The sequence below is a fragment of the Chiloscyllium plagiosum genome, unplaced genomic scaffold (genome assembly GCF_037043375.1).
Source record: "Chiloscyllium plagiosum isolate Xiang-an unplaced genomic scaffold, Cpla_swu_hap1 HiC_scaffold_48, whole genome shotgun sequence".
NCBI classification, from domain to species: domain Eukaryota; kingdom Metazoa; phylum Chordata; class Chondrichthyes; order Orectolobiformes; family Hemiscylliidae; genus Chiloscyllium; species Chiloscyllium plagiosum.
Window position 1 is genome coordinate 15,568,792 of NW_028270186.1, and position 16,610 is coordinate 15,585,401.

Here is a 16,610-nt window from a genome sequence, read left to right on the forward strand (position 1 = left end):
CTGACAAGTGAAATCAGAGAGAACCACAGTCACTCGCAGACAAGGGAATACATTTCCCAAAACACACTAACAATAAGCTTCCCTGGACCCGGTCAACAAAGCTGTCCCAAAGCCCAAGAGCAGTCTGATAACACAGAGATATCAAAGCAACACAAAGGATAAGTCAGACGGAGAGGTAGCAGAGGACCTCGCTCCCAGGATAGGAACAATGGAAGCACCTTCCTGTTTCAAAAGAGAACTCTCACCTACCTACAAAGAGAGCTGGAATCTCCCGATCCCATCAAGAACTGATTGATACTGTCAGGATGTTACTTGCATCAACAATCAGGACACTTTTCTGATAACTCTTTCTCAATTATCACCATTGTCACTGGATTACTTAATTTCCAAATACATTGTACCTTTCCCCATTTTAATTCACCTCATTGCACAAGATTCCTATAAAACCTGGCATGATTCTCAGCTCGGGGAAGAGAATTCCCAGCACCTGGACAGACTCTCTGTGCTGCTTCAGCTGAGTCAATTTCTCTTCCACCAGACGAAAAGTTAATTTCACTTCGATCTGTGTTTTGTGATCTCGAGATTAGATTCCCGACAGAATGCAAACAGGTCCTTCGGCCCAACAAGTCCATGCCGACCCTCCAAAGAGTAACCCAACCAGACCCATTTCCCTGACCCTATATTTAACCCTGACTAATGCACTTAACACTACAGTCAATTTAGCCTGGCCAATTCACCTGACTTGCACATCTTTGGACTGTGGGAGGAAACCCAGAGCACCCAGAGGAAACCCACACAGACACAGGGAGAATGTGCAAACTCCACACAGACAGTTGCCCAACGTGGGAATCGAACCCAGGTCCCTGGTGCTGTGAGGCAGAAGTGGTAACCACTGAGCCAATTTCTCTGACACGTGTGGAGCTATCTTCACCTATCATCCCAATCCTCAACCAAGCTGCAGGACTGGTCACTGTGTAGACATTGATGGCAGGCAGAGAGGCCAGATGCTTTGTCTACCATCCCATGATTCCCCCCTTCTTACTGGCAGCTCTTCAATGACCGACTGCAGCCCGGTTACGTCACAACATAAGAAACAGGAGCAGGAGTTATCTGGCCCCTTGGGGCTGTCTGATCATGGCTAATCTTTTTGTGGACTCAGCTCCACTTACCCACTTGCTCACCATCACTCTGATTTCCTTCACTGTTCAAACATCTCTCCCTCTTTGCCTTAAAACCATTCACTGAGGAAGCCTCAAATGCATCGCTGTGCGGAGAATTCCACAGATTCACGACCCTCTGAGTGAAGAAATCCCTCCTCAACTCCTAAAGCTGCTTCCCCTTATTTTGAGACTACATCCCCTGGTTCGTGTTTTACCCACCAATGGAAACAACCTCCCTGCTTCTATCTTATCGAGTCCCTTCATCTTTTTATATGTTTCTATCAGATACCCTCTCCTCCCCATTCTTCTAAATTCCAATGGGTACAGTTCCAATCTGTTCAGTCTCTCCTTATAAGCCAACTCTCTCAATTCCAGGATCGTGAACCTCCTCTGCAAACCCTCCAGTGCATTCTGTCTCAAGTAAGGAGACCAAAAATGTACACAGTCCTCTAGGTGTGGCCTCACCAGCACCCTCTACAAATGCAGCGCAACCTCCCTGTTTTAAACTCCATTTCTCTAGCAACGAAGGACACTTGCCTTCTTACTTACCAGCTGCACTTGCAAACCAACTTTTTGTGATTCATGCACAAGAACAGTTAGGTCCCTCTGCACAGCAGCACGCTGCAATGTCCCACCATCTATTCTTTCCAAAACGGATGACCTGACAGTTACCAGCATTGTTCTCCATCTTCCAGGCCCTTGCCCACTCACTTAACCTATCTATGTCCTTCTGCAGCCTTTCCGTGTCATCTGCACACTTTGCCCTCCCACTCATCTGCAAATTTTAACACACTTGGTCCCCAACTCTGAATTGTAAATTGCTACAAATATTCCAACGTTATAGTGTTGGACAGGCTGTTTTAACTGGACAGACTGTGTTGGATTGGATAGTGAAGCTCAATTCAGTGTTCTCTCACAGACTAGCTCGCCAGAGGACAGAGATCGATGGCTCGGCCTCCTGCAGGCAGGGTGTGGCATGAACACAGAACCCGCTCACCTGTACGAAGACACTGTCCTGCCGAGTGGAACTGATGTAGCTCCAAGGGATGGAAACCAAGTCAGGTCAGCCATCTTTCTCTCGTTTCCACCTAGATTGCTGCTCAGTCTTAGTACGGATTGTTTGCAATTTTTCCCCGAGATTTCTGGGTCATATTTTGCGCTTCTTTTCTGCCTGACACTTGCAGTGTGACATGTGGGACCAGAACTCTGTCCCTGTGACTAAAGACCACCCTAGTATTCCTGTGCTCTGACACTTGCTTAGCCCGACAGGAGGTCTTTGCAACCTCCAATAAGTTTTGGACTGGGTGAACAGAATGGACAACTAAACTAACAAAACGTGAAAAACTCAGTCACTAGTTGCGAAGTTCCATGTTTCAGTCACAGAATAGTTCTAACATTCCAAATTCATGACAATACAAAAGTTTTGCCAGCAGGGTAACATTCTTAGATTAACTGAATGGACAGTGGATTTCAAGGTAGGCATGTGTGATCTACTTTGAATTAAAAATGAATAAAACAGGATCCGGTGTGAAATGGTGAGAAGTCAGAAACAGTGTGGATTCAAAGTGACTTGATAGTCCAGGTAGATACACGAGTAAAACATGATAAACAGGTTGAGAGATACACCAAAAATGATAAATGGGGTGTTGACCTTGACATTTAGAGATCTCGAAGGTATACAGGAAGGGTATAAGTCTTACAGCGACACAAAACGCCAGTGAGATCATATCTTTGAGCAGTTCTGGGCATTACACTTTCGGATATGAAGAGAGTTCAGTGTCGGTTTACCAGAATGATAGCTGGCCTCCACGTGTTGAGAGCTGAGGAGAGATTCAACAAGTGGAAGCTGTATCCCCTCAAATTTTGAGAATGAAAGGGGGATTTGATCGGACAGGATAAAAGGAGGGAGAAGCCATTTCAAATCTCGAACCAGAGGTCTAAAACTCTGCGTTAGACCTTTCAAGAGTGAAACTCAGATAAAATATAACACAATATATGGTGTAAATTTGCAACTCTCTTCTGCAATCAGCGGTTAATGATAGATAACTATTCATTTTAAATCAGGGATTGTTAAATAGAGCATAGAACGTTACAGCTAGTACAGGCCCTTCAGCCCTCGATGTTGCACCAACTGGCAACATTAATCTGATGCCCATCTAATCTACACCGTTCCATTATTATCCATTTGCATGTCCAATGCCATTTAAATGCGCTTAACGTTGGTGAGTCTACCACTGTTGCAAACTCTGGTAGAGTTCCATGCCCCTACTACTCTGAGTAAAGAAACTATCTCTGATATCTGTCCTAAATCTATCATCCCTCAAGTTAAAGCTATGTCCTCTCATGCTAGCCATCACCATCCGTGGAAAAGGACTCTCACTATCCATCCTATCTAACCTTCTGATTATCTTATAGACTCGATTAAGTCACCTCTCAACCTTCGTCTCTCCAACGAAAACCGCCTCAGTTCCCTCAGCCTTTTCTCATAAGACCTTCCGTAAATATTTATTGTCCGTTGGAATAAAGTCAAAGGTGGATACATGGAGTAAATTCATTGATCAACTTTGACCACATTGAATGGCAGATCAGATTCAAGGGGCTGAATGGTCCTCGCTCTTTGGAATACAAACATTCAGTCCTGAATTTTGGAACTTGCTGTCAAAGAGTTTCCGGGATCCAAAAACGATTGACTACATCTCCTCTTGTTTCTGGTCTCGAGGATCCAAGGGGCTTTAATGCACCTTTCGGAGTTGGAGTGAAATTTTCCCCAGTCTCCTTGTTGAGATCAGACTCTGCAATACCATCTCGCTGATACGACTGAATGTCACTAAAATGTGCTGAGGAGGAGCTGTGCAGAATGGTTGTTGGCTCAATGTGATGTTTTCATTGTTCTCAGTGGTTTGCTTCAGCGACGAATCACCACTCCCAACACGTACATGGATGACCCATTCGGCCAAGTGTCCGGTCAGAACGCTCTAGAAGACAGGAGCTCGGGAGCCACTCAACAGACGGTAGGTCTGAAAACAAGGACGTAAGCACTTCACGAGAAAGAGGTGCTGAGATTGATCTTGCTGTGGAGAAGCAGAGGAGTGGAGGGAGTGTACTAAGATTTATAATGCGAAAGAAAAGCAAGATCAAATTTCAGGGCAAAATCTGAACTCATTCGTTTTACCAAATGTAGAATTTAGAAACTGGGTCTCAGTATATGTGACAGTTGAATTGTCATTGTTTCTTTAGAAGAGGAAACCTTTTGGCCTGACCCAGAGAAGTCACATCAGTCCCCCACCTTTTTAAAAGGTCCTTTGAAAGGGCCTGAGAAGCCGTTAGTTGCATCAGCTATGGGTCTACGGAGTCTAGATTAGACTGTGGTGCTGGAAAAGCGCAGCAGGTCAGGCAGCATCCGAGGAGCAGGAAAATCGACGTTTCGGGCAAAAGCCCTTCATCAGGAATGAAGGCAGGGAGCCTCCAGGGTGGAGACTCCCTGCCTCCATTCCTGATGAAGGGCTTTTGCCCGAAACATCGATTTTCCTGCTCCTCGGATGCTGCTTGACCTGCTGCGCTTTTCCAGCACCACTCTGATCTAAACTCTGATTTCCAGCATCTGCCCGATGGGTCTATGGATTGCCAGTGCATCTCACATTGCAAGAATTAATTGTTCAGAAAGAACTTTCTTGTACATTTTTTGCTTGAAACACACTTGGCAATCATGGACAAGACACTTGCTACACAGCACTTGAACCACCTGAGTTTTTACCTCCTTGCAGTACCTTTGTGTCCTCCATCTTGTTCCCGCGCATTCCTAACACCTAATCCATCACGGTTAAGGTGGAGCCATTCTGTGGTTGAACAGAAACAGCAATAGCGATAATAGGTTGGTGCAGTTGCGTTACTCACTGGTACAGCGTTCCAATTTAAGGAACTTGATATAGTTTTCCGAACACGCAACTCTGGACCATTCCTGGTCTGTTGTTCCCAGATTTGAGGTGAGCTCAGTTGAGATTAAGCGAGGTCTCGTCTCCCTTGACGACTGAGAATGAGCTCACTGCATTGCCGGGCCTGATCCTCAGTAAAGAGCAGCAGATCAGAGATGAGGGCCATTCTTTCCATCTGTTTGTTTCCTGCAGAGGGTCAACTGGCCAAGCCGTGAAGTAGTGAACAGAGAAGGCGCAACATTTCAAGACAGGGAACATTGCAGCAGTACAAACAACAATAATCCGGCAAGATATAGCACCCTGCCAAGTGGTAAGTGTTGGCTGGGCATTCTGTTTAGCTCCTCCCTTCAACTATCCTGTCCCATGTCTTGCTGAGGTCAATCTGAAAACAATCAACATTCCATATATCAGTAGGGAGGATGGTAACATTGTGGTTGTAACTGGCAATACAGAGGCCTGGACTAAAACACCGGGGGTTAAAATCACACCCAACAGCTAGAGGAATTCCAATTCAGTTAATGAATCCCAATAAAATACTCGTCCATTAATAACACAGAGGTCACTAAACCAGGCAGGAAAGAGATGTGATAAACTGATCTTCAGCGATGAAATCTGCTCTTGAAGCATGTTAGTCCAAGTAAAGAGTGTTTTGAACTGGGAGGTCACCCTTTGCGATAGTATTACTGTTGAACCTATTGAGGGACAAGATTATAATCTCTCAGGCGCAGAAAATGTCAGCTAATTAACTCATTTGTGAGCTTCTCTGTGAGAACTTTTAACACGAGCTGATGCAAGGATGAGAACGTGTACTCGAGGTGGAGGGGTTCATTACTCTAACTACTCTGGAACTTTCAATACATTATGGGTGGCACGGTGGCTCAGCAGTTAGCACTGCCGCCTCACAGTACTAGGGCCCCAGGTTCGATTCCAGCCTCGGGCGACTGTCTGTGTGGAGTTTGCACCTTCTCCCCGTGTTCTGCGTGGGTTTCCTCCCACAGTCTAAAGATGTGCAGGTTAGGTGAATTGGCCATGCTAAATTGCCCAGAGTGCTAGGTGCATTAGTCAGAGGGAAATGGGTGTGGGTGGGTTACTCTTCGGAGGGTCGGGTTGGGCCGAAGGGCCTGTTTCCACACTGAAGGGAATCTAGTCAAGTTTTAAATAAAGTTAGATATCTCTGAGAAACTTCTTTTTCTCTACTGAGGTTATTTGCTGAGGTGTAGTTTTTCATGAAAAGGCAACAGACCAAAATTGAATTATCAAAATGGAATTTTCTGCACAGACAATAAAGTGGAAGCAAAGACAAACTTCATATTGTTGTAAAAACCCATCTGATTCATTCGTGTCCTTCAGTGAAGGAAATTTTCAGTCCCTACCTGACCTCGCCGATACGTAACTCCAAATCTACAGCAATGCGGTTACTGTTAATTGTCCTCCGAAATGGAGCACCCAGTTATAGAGCATACAGCATGGAAGCAGACCCTTTCGTCTAACTCATCCACACTGACTAGACATCCCATTCTGATCTAGTCCCATTTGTCAGCTTTTGACCCATATCCCTCTAAACCCTCTGTTTCATTAACCCATCAAGATGCCTTTTAAATGTTGTAATTATGCCAGCTTCCACCACTTCCTGTGGCAGCTCAATCCATACAAGCACCGCTCTCTTCATGAAAATGTTATTCCTTTTTAAATCTTTCCCCTCTCACTTTGGGGTGATATCTTCTTGTTTTGGACTCCCCCACCCTATGAAAACGACCCTGGCTATTCACCCTAACTCTGCCCCTCACGATTTTATAAACCTCTATAAGGTCACCCCCTCAGCCTCTGATGCTCCAGGGAAAACAGCCCCAGCCTATTCAGCCTCTCCCTCTGGCTCAAACCCTCCAAAGCTGTCAACATTCTCGTAAATCCTTTCCGCACCCTCTTAAGTTTCACAACACTCTTTCCTGGAGAAGTTGAATCACAGGAAAATTCACCATGGGTGTATCCATGTCACGTGACTGAAGCAGGTCAACCCACCAGCGTCTTCTCCAGGCTCATTCGCAACTGGCGATAATTGCTGGCCTTGTCAGCGACGCTCGCATTCTCTGAATGAACAAAGCTGGGACTGGGCGAAACTGAATTGCAGGCACAAAGCCAGAAGCAGTGACCTATCTGTGTGACGCTTTGATGAGCATTGCTGGTCGGAACATTTTTTTAAAATTTGTTCCCTCATGGGACTTGGCTGTTGCTGACAGAGCCCGTGCGTGTGAGTTGCCCCTTTGGGAAGATGGTGGTCAGTTGACAGTGCAGTCCCCATAGGTAGATCCCCCCCCCCCCCCCCCCCCCCACCAATGTCGTTAGGAAGGGAAATCCAGGATTTTGGCCCAGTGTCAGTGAACAGACGGTGATATACATGGCTTGGAGGGGAACCTGCAGTTCCCATGTATCTGCTGCCCTTGTCGTTCTGGATTGAAGGGGCCCTGGGTTTGGAAGATGCTATTTCAAGATCTTGGGCAACTTTCTGCATTGCGTTTGAGAGGTGGTATTCAACTGCTGCTCCTGAGCAGGGTAGATGCTTCACGTTTTTCTCTTCATTCACGGGAAGAGGGAGTCACTGGCTAGGCCAACATTATTGCTTGTCCCTAATTGCCCAGAGGGCAGTTTAAGAGTCACCCACATTGATCGTGGGTCTGACTCAGATGTAGACTGGACCAGATGCTTATCTTCCGAAGGGACATCATTGAACCAGATGGGGTTTTTTCTGACAAGTGACAATGGGTTCTTGGTCGTCATTAAATTCTTAATTCCAGATTCAAATTCCACCATCGTGGGATCCAAACCCAAGTTCCCCAGGACATTGAAGATCTCAACCCCTGGGAGGGGTCTCTCGGTTCCCTGATCGGTCAATTAAGCAACAGAACTATGGTCTGCTTCAGCAAGATTTCACACTTTAATTAGTAACGGCTGGGCACAGGTTTGTCCAGCAACACAGAGGTTAAAAGCTTCTGTGTTCCTTGGAGAAACTGCGCAATTCCCTTGGAACAAAGGCAACTTTTGTATGTTTCTTCTGAAATAGTACAGCCTTAATTGCAGAGTAAATCCAATAAAATGACATTATGGACAGCAGGTTAACCCAATGATATTTCCTGGGAAACAAAGTTGTTTCACACACATTATCTCTTCACACCTGCATTTCAAGGTGAGCTGGGACGGTTCGTAACGTCCTATCGAGCTTTGTTAATTCCATACTGTGAAGAGTCCATTGTTCTGCTTTATCTTTGATTCAGTTAGCTCAGCAAGGCAGGAATACAGCTTTCAGCAGGGTGAGAAGCCATTTTAAACACAGTGTTAACATGCAGCCTGAAGCCATTTTATTATGTTACTTGCACTGAGACGCCATTTTGTCGTCAGCAAAAGCATGCATTAAATGATTGCTCCTGACAACAGCCTAAATCAAGATTTTAGATCCTCAACATTACGCTGGGTTTCTGGATTAATAGTCTAATGATAATACCATCGCCTCCCTCCAGTTACTGTGGGCCCATGAAATGAAGAAGTAGGCACCGATAAAAGTTTCCTTTCTGGCAACACCTCAAGTTGTTGTCGCTACTCAATGCAGGTATTTTCAATTCCCACTTGTGTCACCCAGATGAATGTGCGGATGGAACACACTTGTAGCTGGGCAGTGATTTATTCAGTCTGAAAAGGATGATGGAGAGGTGAAACAGCAAGGGACTCTGCTGGATGAAATACTTGCAATTTCTGTGTTGTTTCCCCGATAGTGTTTCGTGAAACCAACTTTTTAAAATCTTGGAGCGACTTTGAAATCAAAACATGCGGAGCTGAAAAGGAGCCTTTCAGAAATCAAGCGACGCAGACAGACAAGAAGGATTTCAAAGAGGCAATGGATATCCTGTCTGGTAAGCAGAGACCATAATGTCTGCCGCAAGGGCTTGTGTGATTTGTCACTGTGCTGACCAACTCCGTCACATTTGGTGATGGAGGCAGTAAACAGATAAGATAAATGTGTAAGTCATGTTCAAAGCGAGTGCAGGTTAGAGACAGCAGTTCCGGTCACCACATTATGGGAAGGAAGGGATTGCATGGAGAGGGGTGAGAGGAGATTTACCAGGATGCTGTCTGGATTGGTTTGTCCGGTAATGAGCAAAGGTTGGATAAGCAAGCGTCGCAGAAGCGAACTTTCAGAGGGAACCTGTTTGAGATGTAGAGGATAATGAGGGATATGGATAGAGTGGACAGAAAGCAATATTTTCTATGGATAGGAGGAGTCAGTGAACAGGGGCATAGATTAAAGGCTAAGAGGAGAGTTGAGAAGGAAAATGTCTGTCACTCAGAGTGATTGCAGTCTGGAATTTGTTGCCTGAAAGAGTGGTTGATTCAGAAACTCTCCTAACATTTAAGCAGGATTTAGATATTCAATTGCATTGCCGTAGCCTCCCAGGCCATTCCCATTCGAGGTATTCCAGTAGTTCCTTCTTTATTGACGAACATGGAATCAAACGGACTGAATGGCTTCTCCCTGTGCTGGAGCCGTCTATGATTAAAATGCTCATGGTAATTTCCTAATTGATTACAGAACTCATTTTGGAAGCCTTGTGTCCCAGCAGCAATATGAACAATTTGCATTTTTATCGGATTTTTAACCTGGGCAAGCACCCCGAAATGTTACTTCGGAGCCACATCAAGGACCTGTGAAACTAATCTGATGCCCATCTAACCTACACCGTTCTGTTATTTTCCATATGTATGTCCAATGCCCATTTAAATGCCCTTAACGTCGGTGAGTCTACTAATGTTGCAGGCAGGCCATTCCACGCCCCTACTACTCTCTGAGTAAAGAAACTACCCCTGTTATCTGTCTTAAAACTGTGTCCCCTCACATTAGCCTTCACCATCTGAGGAAAAAGGCTCTCACTGACCACTCTATTTCACCCTCTGGTTATCGTACACGTCTCGATTAAGTCACCTCTCAACCTTCTTCTCTCCAATGAAAACAGCCTCGGTTCCCTCAGCATTCCCTCATAAGACCTTCTTTCCATACCAGGCAACATCCTAGTAAATCTCCTCTGAACCCTTTCCAAAGCTTCCACATCCTTCCTATAATGCGGTGTCCAGAACTCCACGCAATACTCCAGGTGCGGCCTTACCAGTGTCTTGTCCAGCTGAAGCATGACCTCATGGCTCTGAAACTCAATCCCTCTACCAATAAATGCCAACACCATATGTATTCTTAACAACCCTATCAACCTGGGTGGCAACTTTCAGGGATTTATGCACCTGGACACCGAGATCTCTCTTTTCATCTACACTGGCAAGAATTTTACCATTAGCCCAGTATTCTGCATTCCTGTTACTTCTTCAGAAGTGAACTACCTCACAGTTTTCCGCATTAAACTCCATTTGTGACTTCTCAGCCCAGCTCTGCATCTTATCGATGTCCCTCTGTAACCCACAACATCCTTCAGCACTATCCACAACGCTGCCTACCTTAATGTCAACCGCAAATTTACTAACCCATTCTGGATGCCCGCATCCAGGTTATGTATAAAAATGACAAACAGCAAGGGCCCCAAAACAGATCCCAGTGGCACACCACTGGTAAGTGAGCTCCAGGGTGAACATTTCCCATCAACCACCACCCTCTGTCTTCTTTCAGCTCGCCAATTTCCGATGCAAACCACTAAATCAGCTTCAATCCCGAAACTCTGTATTTTGTGCAAATGCCTTCCATATTGAACCTTATCAAATGCCTTACTGAAGTCCAAAAACACATCAACCACCTTACCTTCATCCACCTGTTTTGTCACCTTCTCGAAGAACGCACGAAGCTCAGTTAGGCACGACCTACCCTTCGCAAAACTGTGTTGACCATCCCTAATCAAATTATTCCTTTCCAGATGATTATAAATTCTATCTCTTATATCCTTTTCCAACATCTTACCCACAACCAAAGTAAAAGTCACTGGCCTATAAATAGCAGGGTTGTCCCGACTCCCTTCCTTAAACAAGGGAACAATATTTGCTATCCTTCAGTCTGCTGGCACTATTCCCGTAGACAATGATGACATAAAGATCAAAGCCAAAGGCTCTGCAATCTCCTCCCTGGCTTCCCAGAGAATCCAAGGATAAATTCCATCTGGCCCAGGGGTCTTATTTATTTTCAGATCTTCTAAAATTGCTAAAACCTCCTCTTTGTCAACAGCAATCCCATCTAATCTAGTAGCCTGTATCTCCATATTCTCCATAAACAGAGCAAATAAAATTATGGATATGGGAAGAAGCAAGGATTCAAGGGAATCTGGAGATTGTTGAAGGTTGGTTGGGGATGGAGGGGATGACAGAGATAGGGAGATTTGAAAGCAAGAATGGAAAGCAAGAATATACAGACAATGAGCAAAACTAACGTCATTTACAAAATACCGTGCAAGGACTGTAAAAAACACTACATTGGGCAAACAGGTAGAAAACTAGCCAACAACTTACATAAACAGCAACTAGCCACAAAAAGACATGACCCTCTCTCACTAGTATCCTCACATACGGATGAGGAAGGACACCACTTCGACTGGGACAACACATCCATCCTACGACAAGCCCAACAAAGACACGCACAGGAATTCCTAGAAGCTTGGCATTCCAACTGGAACTCTATCACCAAACACATCGAGTTAGACCCCCATCTACCACCCCCTGAGAAAAGCAACAGAAAGTGACTTCACAACAGGAAATGACATCACCAACCCAAATAAACCCAAACATATAAATAGTAAGCAGGAATTTTCAGCATTGCTTCACAGAGGCCCACTGAAGATGTTACCTAGTGAGGTAACGAAACGCCTGGAAATGAACCTCCAAGCTCAGCGAGCAAACCTACAGCCAAGAATGGAATTTTACAAAATGAGCCATTGCTTATAAGAAACGAATATAAGTCAGGGACAGGGTGGGCAATCAATCCTGGCTTTGCCAGTGATGCTCACATCCCACAAAAGCTTACATTTTGAAAAATGTAGGAGTGACAAGTGAATGAGACTCGATGCCAGTTTGGGTACAAACAACAGAGTTTTTGGGCGAGCTCAAGTTCACGGAAGATGGAAGCTGGGAGGGAATCTGTTGGAATAGTCAAAGGTCGAGGGAACAAAGGCAGGGCTCAGGGCTCAGGTGAGATCAAGAGGGGGCAGTTGGCTGAAGTCACCGAGGTCGAAATAGGATGGTCTTGGGTTAGAGGCTCAAGCACATTTCAGGGTTAGGTACAACATCAAACATAGAGAACGGTCTCAGCTCAGTTTCCATGGAAAGGGACAAAACTAAGATTAGATTAGATTCCCAACAGGCCCTTTGGCCCAACAAGTCCACACCAACCCTCCAAAGAGTAACCCACCCAGACCTACTTCCCTCTGACTAATGCACCTAACACTACGGTCATCTAACCTCTAACCTGCACGTCTTTGGACTGTGGGAGGAAACCGGAGCACACGGAGGAAACCCACGCAGACACGGCGAGAATGTGCTAACTCCACACACAGACAGTCGCCCAAGGCTGGAATCGAACGTGGGTCCCTGGTGCTGTGAGGCTGTAGGGCTAACCACTGAGCCACTGTGCCACCTATGATGGCTAAGAGCTGGTGGTGAAGAAACAGAGTGTGGCAGAGACAATTGCTTCAGGTTTCCCGATACTTAGCTGGAGAAAATGTTTTCCAGTCCAGTACTGGACAAGCATTCTGAGACAGAAAAGGGTTTAAGAGGGGGAAGGGGAGAGGTGTTTATCGTGGTGTGTGTGTATGAGTGAGGGTGAGAGTGTGTGTGTGAGTCAGAGAGAGTGTGTGTGAGTGAGAGTGTGTGAGTGAGAGAGTATGTGAGAGAGTGAGAGAGTGTGTGTGAATGAGAGAGTGTGTGTGAGTGAGAGAGAGTGTGTGAGTGAGAGAGGGTGTGTGTGAGTGAGAGACAGCGTTTGAATGAAAGAGAGAGAGAGGGCATTTAAGCAGGCATTGGATAGGCATATAGAGGATAGTGGGCTAGTGTAGGTTAGGTGGGCTTGGATCGGCGCAACATCGAGGGCCAAAGGGCCTGTACTGCGCTGTATTCTTCTATGTTCTAGAGTGTGTGAGTGAGTGTGCAAGTGAGAGAGAGAGAGTGTGTGAGTGAGAGTGTGTGTGAGTGAGAGAGTGTGAGTGAAAGAGTGTGTGTGCGAGTGAGAGAGAGAATGTGTGAGAGAGAGAGACTGCGAGTGTGAGAGAATGTGAGTGAGAAAGAGAGAGTGTAAGTGTGAGAGAGTGTGTGTGAGTGTGAGAGAGTGTGTGTGTGAGAGAGAGTGTGTGTGTGCGTGAGAGAGAGTGTGTGTGTGAATGAGAGAGAGTGTGTGTGAGGGAGAGTGTGAGTGAGAGAGAGAGTGTGTGTGCGTGAGAGAGTGTGTGTGAATGAGAAAGAGTGTCTGCGTGAGAGTGTGTGTGTGTGAGTGAGAGAGTGTGTGTGTGTCAGTGTGTGTGTGAGAGAGTGTCAGTGTGTGTGAGAGAGAGTGTGAGAGAGAGTGTGTCAGTGTGAGAGAGAGTGTGTCAGTGTGAGAGAGAGAGTGTGTGTGTGTGTGTGAGAGAGAGTGTGTCTGTGTGAGAGAGAGAGTGTGTCTGTGCGCGTGACTCTGTTTTCAGCTGAAGGCCAATGGGAAATCGGTCACTGACCTGTCCTGCCCATGGTGACCCCTCGCTGACAATGTTATGTCCTAGTCTGACCTGTGTTTGCTCTCAGCTCTCCAGCGCCTTTGTGAAGGGGCTCCTCCTGCTTTTCAGCCCAGAGGGCGTGTGCGCACGTCAGCAGGCAGTGTTATGTCTTGCTGTTGGCTTCTGACCCCCATCGCACTGAGGCCCATTTCTTTAAACGAGTTGCTTCGCTTTATGTTCGCTTCTCCCTACTCGCTTGTGACAGGGCGTGGGAGCTTGTTAACTTTGTGTGTGTGTGTGTGCGTGTGTGCGCAACGGTAACCCCATGCTGTGTTTGTTCTCGGCTGCAGAGAAAAAGGCGCTGCCAAGGTTGGAAGAGAAGATCCGTCGTCTCGAGCAGGCTATGTACAGAGCGAAAGAGAGGGTGAAGTCGGGATCTGAACTTAACCTGCTGTCCCTGAGCAAGACGTTGAAACGGGCATCCTGTGGCCAGTCTCTGGCTCTGTTTTCCTCAAACTCAGAAGCAGCGAGTCCTGAGGTCTGTACATGTTGTTGGAGGGCGTAGGGGAGGGGACTTCTCTGCTTTGAATGCTACCCACGCTGCCTGTAACTGAACAAAAAGGCTTGCATTTATATAGCACCTGCCACGAGTTCAGGGGCAACCCCAAACTGCTTCACAGCCACTGAGGTGCATTCAAAGTATGGTGACTGCTCTGATGGAGTGAAATGTCACTTTGGGCACAGAAAATCACCACAATCAGCAATGAAATAAATCATTAGCGGTCAGGAGAGAGTTATTTATCAGCTGGGATAGTGGGGAGCCGTTCAAACAGTGCCACGCAATCTTACACATCAATCTGAGAGAGCAGACTGATTTCATCACCCATCCATAAAACCTGGGACAGGCAGATGACGAGGGGAAGTTGGACCAGCTATGAGTTTCGAAGGGTAAGAGGCAATGAAAGGGTCTGAACAGAGTAGATGTGGAGAGGATGTTTCCTCTTACAGGGAAACCAGATCACGGTTTAAAAATCACTTATCACAAAGAGGAAGTGAATTTCGTTTCTGTCAGAGGGTTGTGAATCTTTGGAATTCCTGTCCTGAAAAGGCATGGAAGGACAGACCTTGACCATCTTTAAGGGAGAGATCGATGGATTCTTAGAGAAAGTGCGGACCGCAGATGCTGGAGATCAGAGTCGAGAGTGTGGTGCTGGAAAAGCACAGCAGGTCAGGCAGCATCCGAGGAGCAGGAGAATCGACATTTTGGGCATAAGCCCTTCATCAGGAATGAGGCTTGTGGGCCGGTTGGCGGGGGCGATGCTGAGAGATAATTGGAAGGGGGGGTGGGGCTGAGGGGAAGTCAGCCGCAAATGCAATCAGTAGGTGAAGGCAGGGGAGAAGGTGTCTCAGCCTGCTCCTGTCCCACTGAATTCAGCTCTGCATACCTTGACACCGTCCTGTCCCCCTTGGTCCAGGTGCTCCCCACCTACATTCTGGACACCACCCACTCCGTCCACCTCCTCCAAAACTTTTGTTTCCCCGACCCCCTATGCCTGATCTTCACCATGGACATCCAGTCCCTGTACACATCTATCCGCCAGGACCAAGGCCTCCAAGCCCTCCATTTCTTCCTTTCCCGCCTTGACACCCACATCCGTCCTGGCTGAACTTGTCCTCACCCTCAACAACTTCTCCTTCCAATCCTCCCACTTCCTCCAAACCAAAGGGATAGCCATGGGACCCGCATGGGCCCCAGCTATACCTGCCTCATCGTTGGGTACGTGGAACAGTCCATCTTCCGCAGCTACACCAGCACCATTCCCCACCTTTTCCTCCGCCATATCAATGACGGTATCAGCACCACCTCGTGTTCCCACGAGGAGGTTGAACAGTTCAGTAAATTCACAACACCTTTCACCCCAACTTCAAGTTCACCCGGACCATCGTGGACGCCTCCCTCCCCTTCCTGAAGCTCTCCACCTCCATCTCCGGCAACCGACTAACCACGGACACCCACTACAAACCCACCAACTCCCACAGCTACCTGGACTTCAGCTCCTCCCACCCTACCTCCTGTGAAAATGCCATCCCTAATTCCGAAGTGCTCCGCCTCTGTTGCATCTGTTCCCAGGATGACCAATTCCACCACAGAAAATCCTATCCGCAAATTCCCCTCCCACCTGGTCGACGGTGCCCTCCAGTGCATCTCCACCATTTCCTACACCTCTACCCTTCAACCCCCCCCCCTCCCAACGCAACAAGAACAGAACCCGCCTGATCCTCACCTTCCACCCCACCAACCTCCGTATACATTGCATTATCCTCCACCACTCCCGCCACCTCCAAACATACCCCACCACCACCAGGGATACATTTCCCTCCCCTCCCCTATCAGTGTTTCAGAGAGACCATTCCCTCTGCGACTCCCTTGTTAGATCCATCGCTCCCACCCCAACTCCTGGCACCTTCCCTTGCCACCGAGCCCACACCTTCCCCCTCTCTCCGTCCAAGGCCCCAAAGAATCCTTCCACATCCCAGCGAAATTCACCTGTAATTCCACACATGTCACCTACTGCATCCGTTGCACCCAGTGTGGTCTCTTCTCCAGTGGGGAGACAGGACGCCTTCTTGCGGATCGTTTCAGAGAACATCTCTGGGACACCCGCACCCACCAACCCCTCCGCCCCGTGGCTGAACACTTCAACTCCCCCTCCCACTCTGTCAAGGACATGCAGGTCCTGGGCCTCCTCCATCACCAAACCCGAACCACCTGACGCCTGGAGAAGGAACGCCTCATATCCCACTTTGGGACCCTGCAACCCCACGGGATTAATACAGATTTCACCAGTTTCCTCATTTCCCTT

The 16,610-nt window shown here is 47.1% G+C and overlaps 1 protein-coding gene across 4 annotated transcripts in view; it reads left to right on the forward strand.

Annotated features, from left to right (window-relative positions):
• Window positions 1-16,610, forward strand: part of LOC122542973 (actin filament-associated protein 1) — a 76,415-nt gene that overhangs the window by 53,262 nt on the left and 6,543 nt on the right. For 3 of the 4 annotated variants that reach the window (XM_087984265.1, XM_087984267.1, XM_087984268.1), the window contains 5 exons: window positions 2,080-2,222; window positions 4,057-4,171; window positions 5,285-5,402; window positions 8,857-8,994; window positions 14,097-14,284. In XM_087984265.1, coding sequence (XP_087840391.1) covers window positions 2,080-2,222; window positions 4,057-4,171; window positions 5,285-5,402; window positions 8,857-8,994; window positions 14,097-14,284 — 702 coding nt within the window. The remainder of the gene's footprint in view (window positions 1-2,079; window positions 2,223-4,056; window positions 4,172-5,284; window positions 5,403-8,856; window positions 8,995-14,096; window positions 14,285-16,610) is intronic. The other variant, XM_087984266.1, reaches the window with a different exon arrangement.